The sequence below is a fragment of the Nyctereutes procyonoides genome, unplaced genomic scaffold (assembly GCF_905146905.1).
Source record: "Nyctereutes procyonoides isolate TBG_1078 unplaced genomic scaffold, NYPRO_anot_genome, whole genome shotgun sequence".
In the NCBI taxonomy this organism is placed as follows: domain Eukaryota; kingdom Metazoa; phylum Chordata; class Mammalia; order Carnivora; family Canidae; genus Nyctereutes; species Nyctereutes procyonoides.
Window position 1 is genome coordinate 11,389,461 of NW_026575134.1, and position 23,658 is coordinate 11,413,118.

The 23,658-nt window shown below is 40.3% G+C and overlaps 1 protein-coding gene across 1 annotated transcript in view; it reads left to right on the top strand.

Moving 5' to 3' along the window:
* Nucleotides 1-23,658, top strand: part of LOC129494093 (uncharacterized) — a 44,327-nt gene that overhangs the window by 4,783 nt on the left and 15,886 nt on the right. Inside the window, exons 4-5 of the mRNA XM_055300784.1 lie at nt 57-195; nt 2,800-3,099. Coding sequence (XP_055156759.1) covers nt 57-195; nt 2,800-3,099 — 439 coding nt within the window. The remainder of the gene's footprint in view (nt 1-56; nt 196-2,799; nt 3,100-23,658) is intronic.

Consider the following 23,658-nt stretch of genomic DNA (forward strand, 5'->3'; position numbering starts at 1 on the left):
TTCTGTGATGCTCAAGAGTTTTCTCCTATTACTTTTTAAATGTGTGTCTCTTTTAGAAAAATATAACCTTTCAGTGTCACTTGGAGAAAAGCACAGCTGCACCACAGCAGGAAGAGAAGCAGAGGAAAGGAAAACAATTGTCACCTGTTGAAATGCATTTCCAGATCCAGGATGGACCCTCTACACTCTGGGGTGGTGAGTAAGCAAACTAAAACTTAGATACTCTCCTGTCCCTGTAAATGCTGCCCTTGACCAGAAACTGTCTATCCCAGCCAGCCAGGCCCCAGACACCAAGGATCTGTAATGATTCCCCTGTTCTACATAAGACCAGATATGCAACCCCAACCAATCAGCCTAATCCAGATTCTCTCTCCTCATTCCTGACTGACCTGCCAGCCTTTTGAGGAAATCCCTGACCTCCCAGGCCATCCTGCCTGTTCCCCTGGGCTGCTTCTAAGGCTCTGTGATATTCCCTGTTGCCCTGAATCTTCGAAGAAGAGTGCTCCACTGCTTGTGAGGCCCTGAGCTCCCCAATCCATGGATTGTTCTTATTTTAGTAAAGGACATCAAATCTACAGATTAAATGGTTTTAGTTTTGTCATTTGAGACACCCAGGAGAGTATTTGGGAGTTTAGGTAGACTTCACTACACACTGAAGGCTAGTCATGGCCAACAGCTGTTTGCATAAAAACAATAATTGCCGGGATCCCTGGGTGGTGCAGCGGTTTGGCGCCTGCCTTTGGCCCAGGGCGCGATCCTGGAGACCCGGGATCGAATCCCACATCAGGCTCCCGGTGCATGGAGCCTGCTTCTCCCTCTGCCTATGTCTCTGCCTTTCTCTCTCTCTCTCTGTGACTATCATAAATAAATAAAAATTAAAAAAAAAGAAAAAAAAGAAAATATTAAAAAAAAACAATAATTGCCTAAAAACAAAAAAGGCTGACAACATAAGTTAAATTTATTTTCATAAAAATATAGATCATTGTGGATTATCCTTTCATATGTAAGATTTTCTTATTGAAATCTAGAAAACCAGAAAGTTGTTACCCAATTTCTCACCACCCACATAGCTCACCTTCTGTATTCAGACTCTTTCCAACTGTCATTTTCTGTGCAGATGTCATCCCCACTGGCACTTTCTTTTCCACTTACCACTTTGGCACCACTACCCTAGACACCTGCTGAGGGCCTGAATGATGGCTCTAAAATATTCTTTTAGCAGAATATTCTAGTCAACACCCCACCAACTCAGTACAACCCAAAGCCTGCATTTTGGGACACTTGAGCCTTGAATGTTGGTTATGGCTCAGTATGTCTTCCTTTCAGTTTTTACCAAGAGGAGGAGCTCAGGAGCTGGGTCTGATAGTGGTTGAGAAGGACCCAACCTTCCTCACTTTCTGACCATTCTCACTGCCTTCTCTCCCCAGGCTCACAAGCTATAACTAGCATTACTAATTACCATAACTACACCCAGGAGACCCTAGTATACTGGGTACAATTAAAATTAATGTTCATTTCAGTTGAAGGTAAATACTACCTTGACTGAATTGAATTTTCATGTCAGAAAGTTTTTTTAGCTGACCCCTCCTGAGGCCCTGCCTTTACCATTCCTGAGGATCTGACACTGGAACTGCAAGACCTGATCCCGCCCCCTGGTCTGCACTGCCCTCAGGCTCGATGCATACTTCTTCCTCTGGCTGCACACACACACACACACACACACACACACACACACACACACACACCATTTTCCAAGACTGTAATATTTTCTGAAATTCTACACTATGAGGACCCTATAAATTAGCTTACTGCAATCAGCCCAATTTTGAGGTGAACACCATTCTCCAACATTTCTTGAGCATTTTCTATGCATCTGGAACACCCTACGTGCTTTGCTCACATTCCCTGCTTACTCTGCCTGCAACCTAATGAGGTCCCTTTTGACATAAGAGGGAAAGGAGGAGAAACAGCTTGCCCAAGACTGCACAGCTATCATGTTTTTTGTTAGGGCATTTAAATCTTCTGATGAACCCTTTAGGAGAAATGCTCCAATGCTCGCTTGGGGTGGTGGGGGCGTGGACTACTGTCTTTTCAGCAGGGATCTCTGCTCTGTGCTTGTCTCTGCTTCCTGAGCAGGATGCATACCCATCACTCTGTTAGTACCAAATGGCCATTTGATGCTTGAGATTTGTGTCCAGTCAGATCTGGCTAACATCACCACCTAATTCTCTGTAAGCATTCAGCCTTGGAAGAGTTATAAAATGTGAGCTATTCCCATTTCTGAATGGTGGACAGCAATATTTATCCCACAGGGTAATTTTCAGGATTTAATCAAACAATGAGCAGAAAATAATTAGTATGGTGCTCAGGTGTAGTCTATGTCCAATCAAAGAATCCTGTTATCACTGGTGATCTCTTTGCATCAACATTCCTCAGTGTTTTTCAGGGCCCTGACCATCCCACCCCTTGTGATCAGACCTGTGCCTACCCTACCCTCTAGCCCCTCCCCATCTCTCCCTCAAGCCTCTCCCTCACCAGTACTTTCAGATGCCTCAGTGAAGTGGAGGCTCAGACTCTAACCTGCCCTCGGCCACCCACCCAGGCAGTATCCTCCCAGCAGGTGCAGCTATGAGGTCCCCCTTGGCTTCTCTCCACCAGGTGGGAGGAAAAATCATTCTGTGTCCCCTTACCATCCTGTGCACTCTCTTGTTTCCCCGTAAGTCTGGACTCCCTCCCTGCTGCAGGGTGCATGGGCACCTTCAGACTCCTGCCACCACCTCACAGCTGTCCCCCTTACAGGTGGCCATGCGGAGACCAGGTTGGAGCAGCCTGCTGTAGTTGTGGCACGTGAGAAAAGCTCAGCCTCCCTGCTGTGCACAGCCAATGTCAAGGCCAGCTATATCCACTGGTACCGCTACCAGGAAGGAAAAGGGCTCCAGAGGCTCCTCTACCTGGCCATGTTCCAAACAGATGTGCAGTGGGATTCGGTCCTGGAAGCAGACAAAGTCACCGCCATAGAGGCCAAGGATGGCTACAGCTGTACCCTGTTGGTGCTGAAGCTGGAGAAGAGCGATGAGGGCGTGTACTACTGCGCTGCCTGGAAAGCACACAGCCACTCACTCTGCCCTGGTCCCCCGTGCAAAAAGGTCACTGACTCCGGGCCCTTCAGGCCTGGCACCTTCCACAGCCTCTGGGTTTCTGGAGTTGTTCTGGGGTCAGCCCTCAGCAACCAGACTCTGGGGGGCACCCCCTCAGCAGGTAGAGCCCTGGAGGCTAAGGAGCCCCTGGTGCTCAGTGTCGCTCAGACCCAGGGAGCTGTCCAGCCTGGAGGGACTTTTCTACAGATTGTCAGGAGCAGTGTTTCTGAAGTATTTGGAACAGAAACTGTGCTGCTCAGTGTAGTAGCCACTAGCCACTAGCCACAGGTGGATACTCTGCACTTGAAATGTAGCTTTATGCAAGTCCAAGCTGAGATGGCTGCTTATGTAACATACAAACCATTATTTTGAACATTACAAATTGAAAGTTAAATATCACATTAATAATCTCTATATTGATTGCATGCTTGAAATAACTTCAGATATCTTGGATTACTAACTAAAAATGATCCTAAAGTGAATTTTACTTCTTTTTTTTAAATTTTTTTTAAGGTAGCAGCTATAGCTATACAATGTTTTTTTTTGTTTTGTTTTGTTTTTTACAATACAGTACTAGCAACTTTAATACTAACGGAAGGTTTGGCTTTTACAAATCTAAAACAAGAAAAACAGAACCAACCACTCCTAAAGTTACTGATACCTTGTCCTTGTCTAATGTTGCTCTTAAAAATGAAGTTAAAATATACGTATGAGTTAATGATGAGTTAATATCTGCAGTGCTTCTAAACTTAATAGGGGCATGCCACTGATATAAACATTACAAATTTGAAGGTTGTTATATCCTAGGGTAATCATGATTTCTTATGTTTGTCCTAAAGGTACTTTCATTAAATCATGATCTGAATCTTAAATTAAGACCTGTCTATCTTTGGGAACCTTAACTTTTCTGCCCCAATATGCTCATAGGTACATATTATTTTCTCAGTGATAGAGCTAAACAATCCCAACACTGGATTTTTATTTCTGCCATCCTTGCTTGCCTGACCTAACTTTTTAGAATGCATAAATTTTCTGAATCTTATTAGGATGCACTTTATAACACAATAATATGGCAAATATATAATTTGACACCTCATTGGTGATCACTGCTACAAGGGGAGATGTACATAAAAGTCTAAAAGAAGACCACAGATGACAGATATTCATGCACTTAGTATTTGTGCTATTTGGTTCCTGCTGAGCCAAATACAACCTATACTTTTATTATAGCCATCTATTTGTCTTAACATTTGGCTCAATTCCCAGCTTTAGATTTGCTAAGACAATTATGTTTCCTTATGTGTCAAGTTTTAGACAATTATTAAGTGCTTATCTTAAGAGAACCTGGTTCTTAAGTATTTTCTAACATTAGAAATTGTGTATGCTAGGAAATGGGGGGTTATCTTGACAGTGATATTAAAATGCTAGAATCCAGTCTTACTTTACTTAGTGAGTACGTAAAATTATATCAATAATGATGACTATAGGGGCGCCTGGGTAGCTCAGTCTGTTAAACATCTGCCTTCAGCTCAGGTCGTGGTCCCAGGGTCCTGGGGATTGAGCCCCGCATTGGGCTCCCTGCTCAGTGGGGAGTTTGCTTCTCCCTTTCTCTGCCATTCTCCCTGTTTGTGCTCGCATGCTCTCTGTCAAATAAATAAAATCTGTGGGGTGTATCCAGGAGGCACATAAATAGGAGGCACAGAACCATTTGGGAACATCATTGGAACCTGAGCAGGACCACTCATTTTGTTTTTACAGTAGCAGCAGAGAACAAAATCCAACAAGGAAACAGCGTAGTTCACGTTAACAGCTTTAATTGGAGAACAGTTCCGCTTTTTTTTTTTTCAAAGCTGCAATGTTTATTTTTGGCTGCAATTGCTGACCCACGTTTATTTCTACTGAACAGCACTCTTATACACTGACAATTTAAAACTCTGATTATCTGCCCTGAAAGATGTGCAAATAAAATATGATGCAAATGATGTCAAGGATGAAGGACTTTCTGGAGATTTGCCACAAAATGTTTGAAAGCTGAGATTGGAAGTCACCTCCTGTTTCTATGTTGCTGCCCCACTGCCTGCTATTACTTCGCAGTGGAGAGTCAGGGAACAGAAGCTCAGGAAGCTGAGGGCCTACTTCTCAGCACCTTCCTGCACTGGCATCTCTGGGGCTCAGCTCCTGTGGGGGGACATGATCCTCAGTGAGGTTGATGCACCAGCCCTGGGATGAGACTCAAGGCCCTTTGCCTTCTACTTGTCCTTAAATACTACTGCATATGGGATTTGGAGTCCAGAGTCCCTGAACCTCTCTTCTCTCATGTGTAAAATGAGGTGGTTTAACTGCTATAATTATATAACTGATTTCTGCATAAAGCAAAATTACACAAATAAGATATCACTATGGTCACTACCTTCTTATAAAGGTAGTCAACTCTGGTTGAAAAGGCCAAAAAAAAAAAAAAAAGAAAGAAAGAAAGAAAAGAAAACTAGTATTACTGATTCCCCAGCCCCAAACAGGAAAATCCCTGTTGCTGTAAGTGGGAAAGAAGAAAAAGCACTCTGAGGAGGTCTAAACTGAATTAAAGTCATTTTCTTCTATTTTTTTTATTGGAGTTCAATTTGCCAACATATAGCATAACACCCAGTGCTCATCCCATCAAGTGCCCCCCTCAGTGCCCATCACCCAGTCACCCCCACCCCCCGCCCACCTCCCTTTCCACCACCCCTTGTTCTTTTCCCAGAGTTAGGAGTCTCTCATGTTCTGTCTCCCTTTCTGATATTTCCCACTCATTTTTTCTCCTTTCCCCCTTATCCCCTTTCTCTATTTTTTATATTCCCCAAATGAATGAAACCATATAATGTTTGTCCTTTTCAATTGAATTTTCAAAGTCTATGGAAAGCTTAGTGGCATTAATGAACATGATTACTCAAAGTCTAAATGATCTCAAGGGGGCGGGAGCGCGAATCCACCAGCGCAGGCCCCGGAGCTCAGGGCGCCGGGACACAGCCCAGGATCCGGCCTCCCCCGGGACAGGCAGAGGCCGGGAGGGCCCAGGACAGCGAGGACGCTCCTGCCCCGAGCTGAGCAGATCAGCGGCCCCGCCCCGGAGCCTCCAGGCCCTGCGGACGGAGAGCCGAGAGCCTCGAGCCCCGTAGTTCCTGCGGAGGCTGAATCCAGGCTTCCAGAGTTGCCGTAGCAACTGCTGCTGTTCCTCCTGGGGCCCCACGGGGTAAACAACCCCCGCTGAGCCCTGCAGCAGGCAGGGGCAGAGCAGCTCCCCCAAGTGCTAACACCTGAGAATCAGCGCAACAGGCCCCTCCCCCAGAAGACCAGCTGGACGGACCAGTGATACTCCCCCGTGTTCCAATACAACTTGTTTTTGGCCACTCTGCACTGAGCAAAATGACTAGAAGGAAAACCTCACTTCAAAAGAAAGAATCAGAAACAGCCCTCTCTCCCACAGAGTTACAAAATCTGGATTACACTTCAATGTCAGAAAGCCAATTCAGAAGCACCATTATACAGCTACTGGTGGCTCTAGAAAAAAGCATTAAGGCCTCACGAGACTTCATGACTGCAGAATTTAGATCCAATCAGGCAGAAATTAAAAATCAACTGAATGAGATGCAATCCAAACTAGAAGTCCTAACGACGAGGGTTAACGAGGTGGAAGAACGAGTGAGTGACATAGAAGACAAGTTAATGGCAAAGAGGGAAACTGAGGAAAAAAGAGATAAACAATTAAAGAACCACGAAGACAGATTAAGGCAAATAAATGACACTCTAAGGAAGAAAAACCTACGTTTAATTGGGGTCCCCGAGGGCGCCGAAAGGGACAGAGGGCCAGAATATGTATTTGAACAAATCCTAGCTGAAAACTTTCCCAATCTGGGAAGGGAAACAGGCATTCAGATCCAGGAAATAGAGAGATCCCCCCCTAAAATCAATAAAAACCGTTCAACACCTCGACATCTAATAGTGAAGCTTGCAAATTCCAAAGATAAAGAGAAGATCCTTAAAGCAGCAAGAGACAAGAAGTCCCTGACTTTCATGGGGAGGAATATTAGGGTAACAGCAGACCTCTCCACAGAGACGTGGCAGGCCAGAAAGGGCTGGCAGGATATATTCAGGGTCCTAAATGAGAAGAACATGCAACCAAGAATACTTTATCCAGCAAGGCTCTCATTCAAAATGGAAGGAGAGATAAAGAGCTTCCAAGACAGGCAGGAACTGAAAGAATATGTGACCTCCAAACCAGCTCTGCAAGAAATTTTAAGGGGGACTCTTAAAACTCCCCTTTAAGAAGAAGGTCAGTGGAACAATCCACAAAAACAAGGACTAAATAGATATCATGATGACACTAAACTCATATCTGTCAATAGTAACTCTGAACGTGAATGGGCTTAATGACCCCATCAAAAGGCGCAGAGTACCATGGACTTTCTTCAGAGACTTAGAACAAATTATTTTAAGATTCGTGTGGAATCAGAAAAGACCCCAAACAGCCAGGGGAATTTTAAAAAAAGAAAACCATATCTGGGGGCATCACAATGCCAGATTTCAGGTTGTACTACAAAGCTGTGTTCATCAAGACAGTGTGGTACTGGCACAAAAACAGACATATAGATCAATGGAACAGAACAGAGAACCCAGAAGTGGACCCTGAACTTTATGCTCAACTAATATACGATAAAGGAGGAAAGACGATCCACTAGAAGAAAGACAGTCTCTTCAATAAATGGTGCTGGGAAAATTGGACATCCACCTGCAGAAGAATGAAACTGGACCACTCTCTTGCACCATACACAAAGATAAACTCAAAATAGATGAAAGATCTAAATGTGAGACAAGATTCCATCAAAATCCCAGAGAAGAACTCAGGCAACACCCTTTTTGAACTTGGCCACAGTAACCGGAGAAGGACAAACAGTGTATGTTCTCATTCATTTGGGGAATATGAATAATAGCGAAAGGGAATATAAGGGAAGGGAGAAGAAATGTGTGAGAAATATCAGAAAGGGAGACAGAACATAAAGACTTCTAACTCTGGGAAATGAACTAGGGGTGGTGGAGGGGGAGGAGGGCGGGGGGTGGGGGTGAATGGGTGACGGGCACTGAGGGGGACACTTGATGGGATGAGCACTGGGTGTTATTCTGTATGTTGGTAAATTGAACACCAATAAAAATTAATTTATAAAAAAAAATAAAAAAAAAATAAAAATAAAATAAAAAATAAATAAAAATAAATAAATAAATAAATAAATGATCTCAAGGTTCACTAACTCCTCTTTATTCTCTGAGCTTCTGTTTTTGTGGTGGGAGATTTTTAATTTAGACATACCTTCTTTTGAAAGAGCCCAGCTAATGCTCTGACTCTCTATTAAAGGTCTGAGCCTTCCAGCATATGCAGGAAGGGGTGAGGATAGAGTGGCAGAAATCTATCTTGGTCTGTTTGGGGGATGTCTTCATCCCCCAATTTGTCTTCCCCATTTCCTAATACAAGCAAACCCTCTCCTCTTGTGGCATCCTCTCAGGGCCTAACTCCACAGAGCATGACTCTGAGACCTGACTATTAAACTGACTATTAAACTTAGAGGGAAACTAGCTAAATATGAAGACACTCTCAGGAAAAGTCAGCCCAAGTCAATGAAATTACCAGTTTTCAACATGATTCCATATGACCTTTGAGTTACACATAACTAGAAGGACAGTAGCCTTGGGCATGGAGCAATCAACCCTATGGTGGGAAGTGAGGGGCAAGCCCAACTTTTGAGACATTTCCTCCATCTGCCCTTCTCATCTTGGCTAAGATGAGTTTCACCAAGGACACTTTGGCCACAAACACCAAAGGCAGACCAGCCAGAGGTCAACCAGTCCTCCTGTCCTAAGTAAACATTTGCTAATTAAATAGTTGTGGTTTTTTTTTAAGATTTTATTTATTTATTTGAGAGAGAGAGAGAGAGAGAGAACAGCAGAGGGAAGGAGAAGCAGACTTGCCAATGAGCAGGGAGCACAATGTGGGGCTGGATCTCAAGACCCTGAGATCATGACCTGAGCTAAAGGCCCAGGCTTAACCGACTGAGCCACCCAGGTGCCCCTAGATGGTTGTTTAAATGGATGATTCATAAAAACACCGAATGCTTCTTATTCCAATGGATAACACTGGGTATAGTGGTGACTACATTAATGTCTGTTGAGGTGAGATTGATATTTTGAGTATTAGAGAGGAGCTCACATTACCTATCGGTGGGGGATTTTGCATAGATGAATGCTCAAAATGTCCTGATAATTTGGGCTCAACTCATTTTCTTTCACTCCTGAGGTGGGTGAGACACAATGAGTTTGAAAAATTTGACTAACATTATGTTATCACGTTAAAGCTGATTAAGGATATCTTAAATATCATGATTTCTTAGTAACATCCATTACCAAGTGACCATACATAGTAGTACTGTGTAAAAGTTGATGTCCATTACCTCAGACTCACCTTGTAAAAATCACAATTCTAAAAATTGCCTGGTAAGCCTGGAAATCCACATTTCTGTTTTGTTTCGGGTACTCTTTATATTCAGCTCTGAGCACAGGTTCACAGGCACAGCCTGGGCCATAGGAATGGGATAACTTTGGAGAGGTCAATATTAAACATTAGAATCAGGAAATTTTTTTTGTCACTTCCACATTCCCTAAATTATCTCATAGACACTTTGCATTGCTTTTAAATTTTATTTTAAAATTTATTTTAAAAATAATTCATGGGGTCCTTAGTCTCAGGCCAAAGCAGTGATGGATTATACAGGTATGGCCAAGACTAAGGATCCAAACCATCCAGACAAGAAGAAGGAGGAGCTGCTTAAAAAGCAGGAAGACTAAAGGTGGAGCTGTCCCAGCTGCACATTGTCGAGGTGACAGGAGGTGCTGTTTCCAAGCTCTCCAAGAAAGGACTTATTCACAAATCCATCACCTATGTTCTCACCATCATCAACCAGACTCAGAAAGAGAACCTCAGGAAATTCTACCAGCATAAAAGGACAAGCCTAAGGTATGAATATGTAGCACAAGAAGACAGATGCCTTGCTAGCTGAACAAACAGGAGGAAAACCTAAAGACCAAGAAGCAGCAGTGCAAGGAGTGGCTGTCCTGGTGGCAGAAGCATGTTGTCAAGACCTGAGCACTGGTATCAATAAAACACAAACTAGTGGGAAAAAAAAAGAATTCACCTGGCTCTTAGTGCTAAAAATAATTGCATATTATTGAGTACTTAGACACCACATGTGAAATTTGATAGTTAGAAAGGCCAATAACTGGCTCTGTCTTGATCATTTTTCTCTCCTCTTCTCAAACAACCTTGGCTTCTTTACAAAATGAAATCTTATTTTCTCTCCTGATTCCCATTAACTCTCTTCCAAGTTATAGACAAGGTTAGACAAGAGCCCAGAGTAGCTTCTTGACCAGAGTATGTCTTTTCCTCTGTGTAGGATAGACACTAAGTACTACAGAGAGTGGCACAAATACTCACTCTTCTTATTAACACTCTACTATGACACTGTAGTATATGGCTTTCTTTAAGTCTCTAGTTCACATGCAGATGCAAGAATGAGATTGTCTCTGACAGACTTGCACACAGTATTGCTCAAAACTATAGTTTCTTTCAGGAAAGTTGTTTGGGACTTTTATTGTCTGAAAGCACGATTTACTAGCTTTCATGGAACAGGTGCTAAAAAATCAGCCTCATGTAATCTTCACTTGGGACTAAGAAAAGATAGACTTTCAAGTAGGACTCTGTGTGTCCCCTTATCTGGGGACACAAAGTTCTTTCCCAAAGGAAAGGCAAGGATGCTGAGGGACAGGAAGGGTGGATCCTCTGAAACCTGTTTTTTCCTCAGGATCGACACTCCATGTTTCTCCATACTGGTCTGTGCCCTCTTAGGCTAACCCCTATGGGTTCCACTAAGGAGAATCTTTGCTCTGATTGCTATCAAATCTTGGCCAATCAAAGTTGAAGTTCAAAGAACCATCATATGTCACCTGACACAAACATTCCTTCTTGGGCATTAGATTTCCAAGCACGTGTATCTGAGGTCCTGGGAGCAAAGAAACAAATATTTCCAGTGAGTTAATTAATATGAAAGGGAACAGGCACTCACACCTGCACCTCTTAGTTCCTGAGCATAAACCTCTGGTTCTGGGGTAGATGACACCATATGCTGGCTCTGGGGAATGATGCACATCATCTGTCAGGGAGGCATCTTGAGCTCTCTCTGCTCCCACTTCTCAGTCTCCTGGTGATGCTCTAATGACTGCTTCCAAGCAGCACCCAGAAGATAAGGAAGACCATAGATGCAGCCTATGAGGGTCTGCCTCATAATACCTGGGACAAGGTAAAGAGAAGTAGCAGTCCATATGCAGGAGCAAAAGGGATAAATCAAGCAGACGATTAAATAAGTGAGTTATGTTGGTTCCAAATTTAGTAAAACAATTTGAGAAATAGGGGGAAGATTATATCTAATTTGTTTCATTTCACTCTCCACAAAGCCACCAAGGTCCCATGTCTAACAGAACAGGATGTGCCCTGTTCCTTTGGTAACAAAACAGGAAACAGGACTAGTGTTGAGAGATTATCATTAAATTCTGTGCTTTTCTAGTTGATAAACTAAGAAAGAGCATGTAAATTATTTGTAATGCTTTTGTTCTTTGGTTAAATAATGGATTCTCTGGTATTTGTTGACTTATTAGGTAAGTCAACACATAAGTCAAATAAAATAAATAATATAAAAGAGATCAATGTGTAGATATATGATTATACTGCTTTATGAACCAGTACTATGATGAATCCAATTCTGTATTCTTGATGTTCTTTAATACAATAAGCAAGTGTATAGTAGCGAAACAACTCCAATTCTTATTAAATAATTGAGCCTAGAGAAATGCCTGCCACTTTCATAATGTCAACAAATTCAGCCTCATACATTTGCTATACTTGATTTATCCCTTCTGACCTTCCTTAATCTACTTTCCTGCCATCTATGAGTCAACTTTTAACTATTTCAATCACAAGTTGATCATTCCTAGCTATAGTAATTCTGCTGCCTTTATTTTTTAACTTCTAAATTAACTAGTTACAAAATAATTACCAAAAAATCTGTAGTTATATTCTGGAAATGGTAGTATTAGCATTTTCACTTCAAGGGTTAACGGATTTCTTTGACTCTACAATCTGAGAAGTTGGGATTTAAAGGTAGAGAATCATTTGTGAGTAATATAAAACACCATGGGATTGAAGCCAGGTCAGCTACTCAATAATCCCTGAAGGTGTCCATGGTGGGAAAATGGTGAAGCTAATTAACGTTGCATTCAAAATTTGAAACACTAGATGTCTACCAAAAATAGTGACTTCAAGGAATAAGCTTGAAAATACTAACTTGAAAAAAATAAAACAGCAGAGTATTGTATATGTGGTCAGCTCTCAGATATGTGAATATGTATATTAATAAAATCAAGGTAAATTTAAAAGTTATGCTGAGTGAAGTAAGTCAGTCGGAGAAGGACAAACATATGTTCTCATTCATTTGGGGAATATAAATAATAGTGAAAGGGAATATAAGGGAAGGGAGAAGAAATGTGTGGGAAATATCAGAAAGGGAGACAGAACATAAAGACTCCTAACTCTGGGAAACGAACTAGGGGTGGTGGAAGGGGAGGAGGGCGGGGGGTGGGGTGAATGGGTGACGGGCACTGGGGGGGGGGGCACTTGACGGGATGAGCACTGGGTGTTATTCTGTATGTTGGTAAATTGAACACCAATAAAAAATAAATTTATTAAAAAAAAGAGTGGTAAAGCCTGTGATGGACAATTTTTATTTCCTTGAACTTTTTCTGATTTTTTAAATGTTTAAAATGACTTCCTATAAATTTGTTATAAAGATACACACTGTAAAATGTTAAATTTATACTTACCTATAAACTTCAGTTATAAAAGTATTCATAAGTCTATAACAAAACTAAAAGTATAAATGAGTCTATATATAAATGATCACTTAAATTATATATGTATATGTAATTTAAAATTATGCATGTATATAATTTCATATTTGCACATAATCACATGATTTTATATCTATCTATTTATCCATCTAAGCTGTAGAGGAAAACCCTGTGAAAACAGTGAAAATAGACTTGCCTACAGTGCTATAATAATGGAGGCATTTATTATTTTTATATATTTCCCTTGCCACAGAATTTTTTTATTGAGTTCTCATTTACTTATCCAGGCTCCCACATGTACCAGCTGTGAAAGTTAACATCCGTTTGTTACATTTCTCTCATTGGTACAGCAGTGACTGTAATAATATCAGCATCTTATGACTGTTGAGAGGAGAATATGAAATAATATATATAAAGCACAGTGCCTAAAAGATAGCAAATGTTCAAAAAATAGTAATATCAATGGTGGCTATTCCATGCCAAAATTACTTGTAGAAGTTCTTCAAGTATTGAGGTATATTTGAGACAGACAACAAGGTTTAGGCAGGTTTCAAGCTACTATCCACTCTACACACAAGTCTATCTGGTGTTATCCAAAACAAGTGAAAGATAGAAATTGAAATTTGGATTTTGTGAAGTTGTATCTGTGTTGAGATGTCCAAATTAAGTTTTTAAATCTATTCTACTGTTTGTTAATTTGGTATCCAAACAATATCAATAAAAATTCCAACAATGGATATAAATATTGAAAAATACTGCAATGTCTCACATTTCTCTGTCCTGAATCCACAAAGTGAAGGGTTTTACATTGAACAAAAGGATCTTCTCATTTGTACTGTATAAACAACTGAGAAGGACAGGGGTTTATAAAGGAAAATTAAGGCAATCTCTGCATCATCACCAACACATCAACCAACGCTGTCTCCCTTGATCTTCTGGGCACTCATGGGTGTCCTGTCTGTCTGCAGCCAGCACAGAAGGGCCCTAGGGAACCACGTGACCCACCCAAGTCAGGCCACACCCTTCTCCCCCTGACCTGAACTATATGGTCATTAAGTTCTTATTTTCCTGTCTTCTCAGGAAGATGTCATTGCCAGAAACATTCATCTCTTCCCTCTGAGCTCATAGCTGCTCCTAGTCCTTTCAATTTTTGATGAGAGAGCAAAGAAATTATTTAATGGTGCATATTTGTAGATCAGGTGTATAGAATTTCTCTTTTTGATAACAGTTTGGTTTTGACAGTTTAAGTAGGAGTAACCTGAAATGTTAATTTTCCAGATAAATATATAAAAAGTCCAAATACTGTGTAAGATGATATCTAGCCACTTGTACCAGTTAAAACACCCTGATATATATTTAACAACAATGTCATGTGCTCAAGTTCATTTAGGTTCTGTAGCCAAAAACAGTACTCCCAGGTTCATTCTGACCTTGATATAAATTCACAGGAAAGGAAAATGTGGGTATTTACTATTGTGCCTGCTACAAGCATAGTATAGAGGTCTCCATAATGAAGGATAGTCAGATGAAAGACAGGCAGGAATAAGGGTTGCTGCCTTAAGAGGAAATCACTCTTAAAAAGATTTTGTACCTCTCTGGAGGGAACCCACCACCTTTTCCCACCTGAACAACTACATGTTAGATAGATGAGCACACAGACAAAAACCTGGTTAGTTGACAGGTGCATGGAGGGTTAATCAGATTAAAACACCAACCAACAAGCCCACAAAAACCACTAGACTTAGAAATTCTGGGGACAACCTTCCCAGGTCCCCTCCCTCTTTGAGAGCTTTGTACTGTCGCCCAACAAACTTTGCTTTGCTACACACCACTCTTTGTCTCGTCTACCTCTTCATTCTTGGAAGTGGTGTAACCAAGAACCGTGGGCATTAAAGGAAAAAGAAATCCTGCAAAACCCAGACACCCACACAGAGCCTCTTCTCAGGTTTGTGTCAACCTGAGCAGGCCTCCTTGGCTCGTTCTCAGGGCTGGCCAATGTAAACTTGCATTATATTCACACATTAGGACCTATAGAATCCAAATCATGTACTCTTTTTTCCCTTAACTGTCTAGAGATTTCATGAACATTTAACATTGCTCAGATCCAAAGAGGAAACCACTAAGTGCCAGGAAACATGTTGCTGTGCTGATAATATATATATATATATATATATATATATATATATATATATATATATAACATATATCACAATTGTGATATATATATATATCACAGTTCTCTCTCTCTCTATATATATATATATACATAAAATCATCACATTTTTGCAGTATAATATTGATTTTGTCCACTGTGATATGAATAATCTGAGATTTAGAGAGGTGAAATAACTTTCAAATCCCTCATCCCATCTTTCTGCATCTCCATCAGTTCATCTGCAGCCATGCAGCATTTATTTGTGCTGTACACACTGGAGGAGAATGTGGACAGGAGCTCATACCCTCTCCTACACTGAAGATTATAGATCATTTCACACTGTAGGATCAGGCTACAGCCCAAGCAGCATACTTCCTTCTGCACAAGCCTCAGATCCTCCAGGGCAGGAGGGTGGACATTAATGATCACAGAGTAAGGTGGAAAATCCTATCAGGACCCTTTTCCCCTGGGGTTCTGCTGTGAGCCTAGAGAGGACTGCAGAAGCCATTTAATCAGAGCTGCTGCTCTTTCTTAGGCACTGTTCTAAATCCCTTAGATATAATCTAGCTCACCCTGTGACAACACTGTGACATTGGCACTGTCATAATTCACATTTTATAGATGAGGAGACAAAGGCATAAGGACATTATTTACTTTGTGGTCACAGAGTTGCCAAATGGAGATAGAGGGCTGGTTTCTGGCTCAATTTCTGTCCTTGTACACAGGGTACTATTCTGCCTCTGAAATACAAGCAGTAGAAACGGCATTTACTCTGTTGTTTCTACAGCCAAAGAGAAAACAAACTGTCATTCACAAGATAATTACCGAAGCAAATAGATGAATATCTATGCTGAGTCAGAATTTGAGCATTGTCTTCCTAGAATAAGTCTAAACATGTTGGCTGATTGGACTTTCAAATCATAAAACAATAAGCTATAATAGCAAACAATAAAACAGTATAAGAAAGAACAAAATATAAAACAAAACCCATAACATAGTATTTTCTTTTTTTTAAATAAAAGAAATAAATTTAAAAATAAACCTTTTATTTTTAGACATTTATAATAGGACACTTGCCCCTGACACTGGGACACAGCCATGCCTATTCATTTCATAACTGTCTATAACATCTTATGAGTTATATGGCAGAGTTAATGAAGAGTTAATGATTAATCACAACAGAGATCTTAAAGTAAAAAAACTTAAATAAAATATTGTTATCTGACTCTCTATTAAAAAATATTTGCCAGGCTCTGCTATGCAACATAAAGTTAGGGAATGAGTTCACAAATATAACTAAAACTCAGGATGCAATAAGAAAAAAATAATGGTAAATTACTACATGGAAATGAAAAAAAAAAAAGCTTGCATAACAAAAAGCAGCAAAAGTTAAACCAAAGGACAAATTATAAATCATTAGGAAAGAGTTGCAACCTGTAAAGCACATAAAGGCCAACTACCTCCAATATAAAAATACATTTTAAAAATGGAGGTAAAATATTTAAAATACCTATAATAAAAATGCAGAAGACATGAAAACTCAACTTATGGAGAGAAACAGAAAAATAGCCCTTAAAGATATAAAAAGATGATCAACTTCACTTATAATAAGATAAAGATCAATTAAAACTACATTAAGATGTCATTTCTCACCCATGAGATTTGCAAGAATTTAAAATTTTGACAATACATTCTGTTGGTGAAGCTGTGGGGAAAAGCAGGCACTCATACATTGATGGTAAGGATGAAAAATACAATCATTTTGTGGGGAAATTTGGAAATATCTAACAAAAGCTCTTATGCATTTACCTTTCAACCTAATAAAAGCACTTTTAGAAACTTAGTCTAAATGTACAACTTTCAAAAATGTGAAAATATATATGGACTTTCATTGTGTAACTGCAAAATGTTGGAAATGATAAAAATATCCAAATATAGAGAGATTGTTTGAATAAATAATGGCTCATGCACATAATGGAGGGCTAAACACCATAAAATAGAATGTGAGATGTAAAATCAATTGTAATTATAATGGCAATTCACAACTGGAAAGTGAAATTTCAGAAATAGTATCATTTACAGTAGAAACAGCAACAATATAAAAAAACCTCTATAATATTTAGAGGTAAATTTAACCAAAATGGGAAGGATTTGTATGCTGAAAACAATAAAACTTTATTGACAGAAGTCAAAAAAGAACTAAATAAATCTAGAGATATACTATGTTCATAGATTGCAAGATATACCATGTTCATAGTTACAAAGTTAGACATTCTGCAAACTGATAAATATATTCAATGTGATCTCAACCAAAATCCCAGGAGTGCTTTTTCTAAAAATCAATAAACTGCTTGCAAAATCTATATGGGAAGACAAAGAACATAGTATTGCCAAAATAGTCTCTTTTTTAATAAATTAATTTTTATTGATGTTCAATTTACCAACATACAGAATAACACCCAGTGCTCATCCCGTCAAGGGCCCCCCTCAGTGCCCATCACCCATTCACCCCCACCCCCGCCCTCCTCCCCCTCCACCACCCCTAGTTCATTTCCCAGAGTTAGGAGTCTTCATGTTCTGTCTCCCTTTCTGATATTTCCCACACATTTCTTCTCCCTTCCCTTATATTCCCTTTCACTATTATTTATATTCCCCAAATGAATGAGAACATACACTGTTTGTCCTTCTCCGATTGACTTACTTCACTCAGCATAATACCCTCCAATTCCATCCACGTCGAAGCAAATGGTGGGTATTTGTCATTTCTAATGGCTGAGTAATATTCCATTGTATACATAGACCACATCTTCTTTATCCATTCATCTTTCGATGGACACCGAGGCTCCTTCCACAGTTTGGCTATTGTGGACATTGCTGCTAAAAACATCGGGGTGCAGGTGTCCCGGCGTTTCATTGCATCTGAATCTTTGGGGTAAATCCCTAACAGTGCAATTGCTGGGTCGTGGGGCAGGTCTATTTTTAATTCTTTGAGGAACCTCCACACAGTTTTCCAGAGTGGCTGCACCAGTTCACATTCCCACCAACAGTGTAAGAGGGTTCCCTTTTCTCCGCATCCTCTCCAACATGCCAAAATAGTTTCGAAAAGAGTTTAAACACTATTAAGCTACAATGGTCAAGATAGTGGGGGTATTTGTGAAAGCATAGATAAAAGACAAACAGAATCCAGAAATAGAGTAACACATAAATGATTAGCTAATTCCTAACACAGATGCCAGGAAAATCCAATAGACAAAGAATAGAGGTTTCTACAACTGGTTAAGAAAAATTTTTCATGTATGTAAAACAAACAAAAAAACTTCTACCCATACTATACATCATATACACAAATTTAAAAATGCATTGGAAGCCTAAAAGTAAAAACTAAAACAATAATACTTCTAGATGAAAATACAGGAGAAAATCTCTGTGACTTGGGTTAGGAAAAGATTTCTCATCATAGGAGCTCCTGGGTGGCTCAGCAACTGAACACCTTCCTTCTGCTCAGGGCATGATCCCAGGGTCCTGGAATCAAGTCCCACATCAGGCTCCCTATTCGGAACCTGCTTCTCCCTCTGCCTGTGTCTCTGCCTCTGTGTCGCTCATGAGTAAATAAATAAAATCTTTCTTTAAAAAAAAACAAGAATAATAAAAGAAATATTTGGTGAGTTGCATTTCCTCAAAATTAACATTTCTGTTCTCAAAACTGAAAATTGAAGGAAAATTCAAGAAAATGGAAAGAAAAGCCACAGGTTCAAAGAAAACATTCTCCATATATATAATCAGAGGAAAGGTTGATGTCCAAAATACAGAGAGAAGTCCCAAGACTCAAAAATGAGAAAAGAAATCCAGTTAAAAAATTGGAAAGGTATATAATGGGAATTTGTGCAGAACTCAACTGAAACTTACTTCTCTTCTTTTTTTTAAAAAAAAGATTTATTTATTTATTTATTTATTCATTCATTCATTCATTCATGATAGACACACACAGAGAGAGGCAGAGACACAGGAGGAGGGAGAAGCAGGCTCACGCCGGGAACCCAACGCGAGACTCGATCCCGGGACCCCAGGATCCCGCCCCAGGCCAAAGGCAGGTGCTAAACCGCTGAGCCACCCAGGGATCCCCTTCTCTTCTTCTTTTGATAGAAGAATTTTAATGTAAATAGCAATTTACACTAAACAAACTAACAACAAAAAAAAAAAGGAAAAGGACATACATGTGCTCAGAGATGTGGAGAGTTGGCAATGACACAGCTCTCATCTTACTGTAACACCCAAAAAAGCAGGACACACTGAAATTTGATACTTTGTTTGAACCCATCAGATAACTAGGGTTTCAGGGTTAATGACTTACACAAAAACTGGAAACAGAAAGGCACTTGCAGGGAGAAACAGAATGCTCACCTTGGACAGATATTGTCAAACACATTCACCTAGTAACAAGACTAAAGTGGACATTTTTGATGAAACAGTAAGAGCTGAGTATAGACTAGTGGAAGAGTGTAAACCCTGGGGGACCATATATATGAGGTACTTCCTATCACCTTTTAAGCTTCTTCTCCAGGATCTCCATAAAATTCTTGCAGGGACTATCAGGGACAATTCAGAGAAAGCTTCCCAGGAGGGTATGAACAGCTACTGCTGAAATCCACCCAGAGCCTCATCTACCTCAATCATCACTGTAGGAAACAAGTGACTTCACCTGCAAGGGAAGGTGCTGGTGGAATCGCACTGCAGATAAGAGAAGGCAAAGGAAGTGACCCCTGAAACTGCTCAGAACATCTCCCCTCTCTTCAAAAGTAACAAATTTTCACCTGCAGAAGAATGGGCATCAAAACTACAGCCTGAAGTAGGTGGGTACTTACTGCAGTTGGGGGAGGGGGACAAGGATTTAAAATATTCTACTGGTGTGGGTGCCTGGGTGGCTCAGTTGGTTGAGCATTGGACTCTTGACTTTGGCTCAGGTCATGATTTCTGCATCCAGTCCTGTGTTGGGTTCAACGCTCAGTAGGTAGCCTGCTTTGGATTCTGTTTCTTCCTCTCTCCCTTCCCCTGCTCATGCTCTCTCCCTAAAAAAAAACAAAATCTTTTTAAAAAAATAAATAAAATGTTCTACCTCTGAAAAAAGAGGCAGGATTACTTGTGAAAGTACGTCCTTAAGACCCAGTTTCACTGTATCTGGTTAAAATTGAGACTTCATAAAAATATCAGAGAATGTCTCCTTTCCTGATCTTTCACCCCCATGCTAGCAATTCTTGAGTAAAACTAACAGTGAAATAGAGCTAAGAGAGCTCCAAGAGACCTTTCTTCGGGAGCAGAACAAAGACTCAAAGACAAGTGAAGAGACAAAGACAAAGTACAACTAGAGAAATTTTAAGTGTCTGAAGTCACAACAACAAATTTCACAATTTCACAACTTACCAAACTTCAAATCCAGTCTAACTCCTGACCAGTGAACCCAAACCCTCATACTAAAGGCCTAGCAAGAAAGATGCACAAAATATATTTACCTCAGTATCTTCTACACCATACAGCATGTTCAGCTTCCAACCAATAATTTCAGAGGCATACAACAAGTCTAGAATAAAGACAGTCTGAAGGCACAAAACAATCACCAGAACAGACTGAGGCATTACCCAGATATTAGAACTATCAGGGAATTTAATATAACTATGTTTAACATGTTAGAGACTCTAATCTAATAGAAAAGGTAAACAATATGCAAGATCAGACAGATAATTTTAGCAGAGAGATTTCAAGAACCAAAGGAAATGCAAGAAACCAAAAGTACTTAACAGAAATGAAGAATGCAATGAATGGCTCACCAGTGTATTTAAGAGATATAAAGAATTGGCACAAAGACCGGCCACTAGAAATTACACAAACTGCAATGGAAAGACATGAGAGAGAGAGAGAGACAGAGACAGAGACAGATACGAGAGGTAGGGGGGAGGGGACAGAGAAAGAGAGGCAGAAAATCAGAACTCTCCCCCTCCCTTCTCCCACTCTGATTTGAACCAATAAAGGAACAGTCCTTTAATAAGAAATGGCTTCTTTACACTAATATCATTGGATGGTAACAACCACATAGTGATGTGAGAAATCTGCTGTTAAACTGACTTAGAGCCCTGTGTTGCAGGATGTTTTAGGGTAAATACTGTGGGCCCCTTCTCTGCAGTCTATGAGTCTTTGCTGTGTGTTCAGAGCACCACTTCCTCTTACTAAACCAGCCCTCAGATTTGCTCAGAGATCAGCCCGGTGTTCAGTCACCTCTGACAAGAGCTGGTAGGATGCTGCTCCTAACACACATTATCCTTGTGACGTCCCTGTGGAGCTGTAAGTGGCTTTACCCATGGGGGATTTCATTTCATGAAGAAAGCTGGCAGAAAGAATGGGCAATCAAGTCAGCCCATAAGGGCAGAAAAAAGCCCACATGACCATTCACCTTAGGCTGATAAATTACACCATGACCTTGAATTCTTCAGGAAGAACATGTGAACCTCAGACCCCAAGCTTTTCATTAATAGAGAACAATGAACACTATTTAAAATAAATGTCAAAATTTTGCTGATATTTTTGTTTTTCTTTCAGGTACCAAGGCAGACACTTTAATAACCCAGCTCATGCCATCCGTTATCAAGAAGCAAGGCAACACAGCATTTTTAGAATGCCAAATAAAAACAGGTGCCTTTAAGAAGAATGTATATATACACTGGTACCGACAGAAGCCAGACCAGCCTCTACAACGAATTCTGTATATTTCCTCAAATGAAAATGTGGTCCATGAACAAGGTGTTAGTGAGGAAAGATATGAAGCCAGGAAATGGAAGCAGGATTTGCCGGCGAGTCTCAGGATACACCGAGTTAATGAGGCAGATGCTGGGCTGTATTACTGTGCCTGCTGGGATACACCGTATGGAAATGCTCCACTGCCACTGAACAAAAACCCTCCCACAACTCCACACCCCTGCAAACACTTACATGCTCCTTTCTACCTTCCAGAGGGACCTGGTTACTATCTATACAGGGCTTTCTCCTGCATTTGTGTCCTCAGGAAGGTCTGAGCTAGGAGTCCAAGGATGCACTCTGGACTAATTACTAACGATATTAGTGTAAAGTGTTTCTTTCAGTAGGTCACTTTATTATCTACCTCTCTGGGGTCTAGGCTGGCTTTTGTTAGTGACCTAACTGGTATCCTAGTTAGTGTCCTACTTCTCCATCTATGAAAAGTTTCTGAGAAAGAAAGTCAAATCCAGCGTGCAAAATGGTGTGCTGACTTGGAAGGAAGGAAGGAAGGAAGGAAGGAAGGAAGGAAGGAAGGAAGGAAAGATGATAGATAGATAGATAGATAGATGATAGATAGATAGATAGATAGATAGATAGATAGATAGATAGTCTTTGGAGTAACATGGACCTGGATTTGAATATCTGCTCAGCACTTAACTGAGAGTATAATTCAGAAAAGTTACTAAATCTTTCTCATAGGGTTGCTGGGGATCAAAGGAGGTTCCATACAGGACAGATCTAGCACAGGGTCAACACATCATGGAGTTCTTTCCCATTACAACTAATTGTTTCACTGAGCCATCAAAACTAACTGTAGCATTTAAAAGTCACATTTTACATTGTTCTCCAAACAACAGCAAAATTTTCTTTATTTCGAAAAGCTAAGAATTGTGAATGGGAAAATAATTGAGAATAATAAACCAACGGATATTTTACCTCCAAGAATTTTTTTCATTCACATCAGAGCACAGGAAACATTCTAGCATCTAAAGCAACAACTACAGTAATTGTTAATATTCACCAAACCTTGGGAACTTTCTGCAAACTACTGATGTATAGAATGTACATATTTCTGAATAAAGTTGTGGGATTATTGTCTCACTTGTTACTATATAAAGTAATAAGAATTTCTTCCAATTCTCACAACAGCCATATAGCTTCCTACACTCTCCCAATGTATGGTGGAAAATCTATAACTCAGTGTGAAAAAGAGCTCAAGGATAGGTGTGTTTGGAGCAAAACCTAAGGGAAACCTTGAGGGTGTTGCTCCAAAGGGGAAGATAACAATGAATTATTATGACAGGGGATTTAGATGAAGTCTTCTGACATCTGATAGTTTTTTTTTTAAACCACGAACATAATAACACTGAGACAGAAAGTAAGAAGGTCTTTCATTGGTTCTAAAGCAATCTTCCTCCTCAGTCCCTGCCTCTAAAGAAAAGGGGCTGCCACTGCCTCCCCCACATACTGTTGCACTTGTTGCAAGCAGTCTGAGGTTTTCCTGGAGAAGGCCACTGTACCCACTAAAAGAAGGAGAGCCCCTGAAATAAATCCTATATAGCTCAACCAATATTCCCTGTATGACTCGCGCAATTCTGGCTT